The sequence below is a fragment of the Dipodomys ordii genome, unplaced genomic scaffold, assembly GCF_000151885.1.
Source record: "Dipodomys ordii isolate 6190 unplaced genomic scaffold, Dord_2.0 Scaffold39, whole genome shotgun sequence".
NCBI lineage: Eukaryota > Metazoa > Chordata > Mammalia > Rodentia > Heteromyidae > Dipodomys > Dipodomys ordii.
In genome coordinates this window covers 11,816,615-11,822,273 of record NW_012267255.1, presented here as the reverse complement: position 1 = coordinate 11,822,273, position 5,659 = coordinate 11,816,615, and the positions used below count along the sequence as shown (strand labels likewise).

Here is a 5,659-nt window from a genome sequence, read left to right as displayed (position 1 = left end):
GGGGGGGGGGGTCATGTAGCCTGAACTCTGGGCCTGGGTGCTGTCCCTCAGCATTTCAGCTCAAGGCTAGTAATCTACCACTTGAGCCACAGCACCACTTCTGGCTTTTTCTGCTTATGTGGTGCTGAGGAATCAACCAGGGGCTCGTGCATGCAAGGCAAACACTCTACCACTGAGCCACCTTCCCAGCCCTCCACCAATATTTTATCAGTTGCCTTACAGATTGCTTAGATACTTCAATGATTTAGTCACTAGTAATAGACACATTAATTAATGAAAATTACTGGCAACTTCAAAACAGCAACTTGTAAGAAAAATTGCATAATTTAGTAGTTTGTTGGAGTCTATATAAACACATTTGTAAGATTTTTGTGACAATTTGAAAGTATTTTCAAGAAATTTAAATATGGGGCTGGGACTCTGGCTTAGAGGCAAGGTGCTTGCCTAGCATGCATGAAGCTCTGGGTTCCATTCCTCAGTATCAGATTAAGAGAAAAGGCTGGAAGTAGCACTGTGGCTCAAGTGGTAGAGTGCTAGCCTTGATCAAAAGCAGCTTAGGCACAGTGTCCAGGCCCTGAGTTCAAGCCCCAAGAATGTTAAGAAAAAAATATATATAAATATGCTGGTTTTTAAAAAGGCAGAGATTAATAAGAATATAGGAAAATATCACTTAATTATCTCAGACAGCTCAAACCAGTAATACTACCACCTTTCTATAACAGGTATATACAATAATACAACTGCATTATAAAAATAAGCAAATTACTAAATACGCTTTTTCAAAAAGAACAGACCAAAATCTCTTTGAAGATACTGATATGATTCCCACCTACTCATTCCCACAAATAATCTTTTTTGTTTTTTGCTGTTGCTGGGATTTGAACTCATAGCCTGAGCACTGTCCCTACGCCTTTCTGTCTCAAAGCTAGTGCTCTACCACTTGAGCCACACCCCATTTCTGGCTTTTTCTGAGTAGTTTACTGGAGTTAAGAGTTTCATGCACTTTTCTGCCCAGGCTGGCTTTGAACAGCAATCCTCAGATTTCAGGTTCCTGAGTAGCTAGGATTATAGGCATGAGCCACCAGCACCTGGCTTCTTTTTTCTATTCCTCAATAATCCCTGCTTTATTGTGCCTCCAAAATGTAGACATTCAAAGTTTCAAAATGGTAAAAACTTGTTACATACACCAATCCTACAATTCTTATCTATTCTTTACACTCAGTAACTGTCTCCTTCATAGAAATACATAAATCAACTTACATGGTCTTGTAATCATTTAATGCCTCCAGAACATGCTCGTATCTTTCAGATTTTGGTGTGTCTGCCAGCTGTGAAATATTAAAAAACAATTAAACATGGTACAATGTCATCTATTTGAATATACTGGCATTAGACAGCGGCAATTTGATGCAAAGAACTAGAAAACTAACTAGAGAACTGACTAGTTCTAATTTCAGGTCTATACTACGTGACCTACTAGGGCCATTTCACCTTTCACAACTTAGTTTCTTAGCTACAAAAAAGAAAATAAATCTTGTACTGTGTTATTAGTTTAATGTTTGAATTAAATGGTATGCTTAGGAAGTAAAAAGATGCTATAAAAATGACATTTTTAATATTAGTGGTTCCTGATTTCCTTTAATTCTATGACTTGAAGAAATAATATGCTAGAATTATTTTAATATTTACCATAAAGATCCTACTATATATCAAAAGGGAGAAGTATAAAAAGTAATGAGAGGGCTGGGAATGTGGCTTAGTGGGAAAGTGCTTGCCTAGCATGCATGAAGCCCTGGGTTTAATCTCTCAGTAACACATAAACAGAAAAGGCTGGAAGCAGCACTGTGGCTCAAATGGTAGAGTGCTAGCCTTGAGCAAAAGAAGCTCAGGGACAGTGCCTAGGTCCTGAGTTCAAGCTCCAGAACTGGAAGAAAAAAAAAGTTATGAGAAATATAATTTATTTCCTGAAACTTCTACTATTACCATAATCTCTATTTTAAAAAATACTGTGAGGGGCTGGGAAGGTGACTCAGTGGTAGGGCGCTGCCAGCCTGGGCAGGAAAGTCTGTGAGATTCTTATCTCCAATAAAAACCACTAGAAAACTGTAAGTAGCATTGTAGCTCAAGAGGTAGAGCACGCGCCTTGAGCTGAAGAGCTGAGGGACAGCGCCCATGCCCTGAGTTCAAGCCCCAGGATCGAACAAAAAAAAAAAGAAGAAAAGAAAATGAAAGGAAACTGGGGCTGGGAAGGTGGCTCAGTGGTAGAGTACTTGCCTTGCATGCCTGAGGCCCTGGGTTCGATACCACATAAGCAAAAAGAAAAAAGCCGGAAGTAGCGCTGTGGTTCAAGTGGTAGAGCACTAGCCTTGAGCTGAAGAGCTGAGGGACAGTGCCCAGGCCCAAAGTTCAGGCCCCACGACCGGACCCAAAAAAAAAATAAAAAATAAATAATACTGTGAAACTGGGGGCTTTTATTTACTAACTTTGAGTGTAGTTTTGCTTTAATATCCTAACTTTGTAGAACTTAACTCATTCTAAATTGCTCATAATTTTCTGTCATCACAAACCATTATAAAATCTATATATTCAATATTAGAAAAATATTCTTTTTTTTTTTTTTGGTCAGTCATGGGGCTTGAACTCTGGGCTTGGGCACTGTCCCTCAGCTCTTCAGCTCAAGGCTAGTCCTCTACCGCTTGAGCCACAGCACCACTTCTGGTTTTCTAGAGGTTTATTGGAGATAAGAGTTTCATGGACTTTCCTGCCCAGGCTGGCTTTGAGAGAGATCCTCAGATCTCAGACTCCTGAGTAGCTAGGATTACAGGCAAGAGCCACCAGTGCCCGGCTTAGAAAATATTCTATTTGATCCAATAGGTCTTACCCAACCCTTGTCAGCAAGATTTTTCTGGGTCTTCATTCAAAGTTTGGGCTCATTTATTAAAAAGTAAAAAATTAATGACAAAGGATCATGATAAATTAAAGCCAAAAAACTTTAAGAAAAAAAAAAGCACAGTTTGAGCCAGGCGCTAGTGGCTCTCACGCCTGTAATCCTAGCTACTCAGGAGGCTGAGATCTGAGGATCACAGTTCAAAGCCAGCCCGGGAAGGAAAGTCCATGAAACTCTTATCTCCAATAAACCACCAGAAAACTGGAAGTGGCATTGTAGCTCAAGTGGTAGAGCGCTCACCTTGAGCTGAAGGTCATGGGGACAACGCTTAGGCCCAGAGTTCAAGCCCCACGACCGACAAAAAAAAAAAAAAAAGAAAGAAAGAAAGCACACTTAGAAGATACCACACTTGACTTTTTTTGTGCCACTACTGGAGCTTGAACTCAAGGCGAGCGCTCTATCACTTGAGCCACAGCTCCACTTCCAGCTTTTTGGTAGTTAATTGGAGAAAAAAATCTCACAAATTTTTCCTGCCCAAGCTTCAATTCATGATACTCAGATCTCAGCCTCCTGAGTAGCTAGGACTATAGGTGTGAGCTACTGTGCCCAGTTTCACAGTTGATTTAAAACTACAGTAGTGGGCTGGGGAGGTGGCTCAGTGGTACAGTGCTTGACTTGAATGCATGAGGCCCTGGGTTCGATTCCTCAGCACCACATAAGCAGAAAAAGCTGGAAGTGGCACTGTGGCTCAAGTGGTAGAGCGTTGAAGAGATGAGGGGCAGGCACACCCAGGCCCAGAGTTCAAGCCCCACAACTGACAAAAAAAAAAAAAAAAACTACAGTAGTCTGTTCTTTTACCAAATGAAACTGTCTTGTGGACTTCCTGCCTCAGGTAGCTTCAAACTACAATTCTCAGATCTCAGTCTCCTGAGTAAACTAGATTACTGACCTGAGCTACAATCTCTTTTGTAAGAGAATGAAGCCTAGTCATTCAATCTTGGCTTAGCTATTACTACTGACAACAGGTTATGGACCTATGGAAGAAGCTAGTTCCACAGGTAGGTAAAACCTTCCATTGCTCTTACAAGATTAATTCTGAAAGTATCTAAAAACAAGCATTATTTTTAAGTATGAGATTAGTTTTTAACAGACACAATCTTTATTTACTTTATATAAAGTTTTTTGCGAATTCTTTTTCCCTGCTTCTTCCTATCAACCTGAATAGAGAATCTTACCAAATGAGCTGCTATCAAATTGAATATCCTGTTCTATCTTCACTACTATTTATGCCTAAAAGAATCTTTTAAAATGTCATTAATGGAGTTGGGAAGGTGGTTCAGTGGTAGAGTGCTTGCCTTGCATGCATGAGGCCCTAGGTTCTATTCCTCAACACCACATAAGCAAAAAGAAAAAAAGCTGGAAGTGGTGCTGTGGTTCAAGTGGTAGAAGCACTAGCCTTGAGCTGAAGAGCTGAGGGACAGCACCCAGGCCCAGAGTTCAGGCCCCATGACTGGACCCAAAAAATAAATAAATAAAATGTCATTAATGCCAGTGTCCCCCTCTCCCCCCTATAATCCTAGCTACTCAGGAGGCTGAGATCTGAGGACTGCCATTTGAATCCAGCCTGGGCAGGAAAATCCATGAGACTCTTATCTCCAATTAATCACCTGCAAACAGGAAGTGGTGCTGTGGCTCAAGTGGTAGAGCACTAGTCTTGAACTGAAGAGCTGAGGGAAAGTGCCCAGGCCCCGAAGTCAAGCCCCAAGACAGACAAAAAAAATAAAAATAAATAAAATAAAAATATCATTTTTTTGTTATCAACTCCATTTTTCCAGATGATCCTTTCTCTTGACTCTGACATGCTTTCCTAAGAGGGGGAGGAGGGGAGGGGACCTTATCCTGAATGTGGTCCTCCACTGGTCTCCCTCATTGATTACCATACTGTTTGTTTTAATTAAACATCAAGTTTTCATCAGCTCACATTTTGTTACATGAAATCAAGTTCCAATAGTTCTACACCCTAGAACTTGACAAAACACTTTTGTTAGCCTTTTCTTTGTGGGCCTGGTGTGGTACTGTGCACCTGTATTACCAGCTACTTAAGGAGGCAAGGATAAGAGTGTGGCAGTCCAAGGCCTGCCCAGCAAAAACTTGAGACCCTACCTGAAAAACAAATGAAAACGGAAAAGGCAGAGCAATGAGGAGTAACTCATGTGGAAGAACACTTTCACTTTTTAGTCCTGAGTTCAATTTAAAGTATTGAAAAAAATTTAGCAAAATTGACCTGATTTCTGAAACCATTTTTACTTTAGGAAAACCACAATGAACTTTGCTTTCTTACATTTATTCTCATGATTTCTCAGAATTCTTACCTATTTTAAATGGCATTCTCAGAAGTATTTTGCATAAAACTACACTTTTCAGAAAAGGATCCAAAGCTCATTTTTCTGTGTTTTGCAAACTAAAATTGCAACTATAATAAATCAGAAGTCAGGTGCCGGTGTCTCACACCTGTAATCCTAGCTACTCAAGAGGCTAAGATCTGAGGATTGCCATTCAAAGCCAGCCCAGGCAGAAAAGTCAATGAGACTTTTTTAATTTTGTTTTATTGTAAAGATGCTGCATAGAGGGTTACAGTTATATGAGTAATGAGCACATTTCTTGTTCATCAGTGAGACTCATCCCCAATTAATTAACTACCAGAAAACTAGAAATGGCACTGTGACTCAAGTGGCAGAGTGTTTGCCTTGAGCTGAAGAGCTCAGAGATAGT

At 40.3% G+C, this 5,659-nt stretch overlaps 1 protein-coding gene across 1 annotated transcript in view; it reads right to left on the bottom strand.

Annotated features, from left to right (window-relative positions):
• Mtf2 (metal response element binding transcription factor 2) overlaps positions 1-5,659 on the bottom strand; it is a 72,688-nt gene that overhangs the window by 13,842 nt on the left and 53,187 nt on the right. Inside the window, exons 7-8 of the mRNA XM_013018236.1 lie at positions 1,690-1,702; positions 1,261-1,328 (exon numbers count right to left, since the gene is read on the bottom strand). Coding sequence (XP_012873690.1) covers positions 1,261-1,328; positions 1,690-1,702 — 81 coding nt within the window. The remainder of the gene's footprint in view (positions 1-1,260; positions 1,329-1,689; positions 1,703-5,659) is intronic.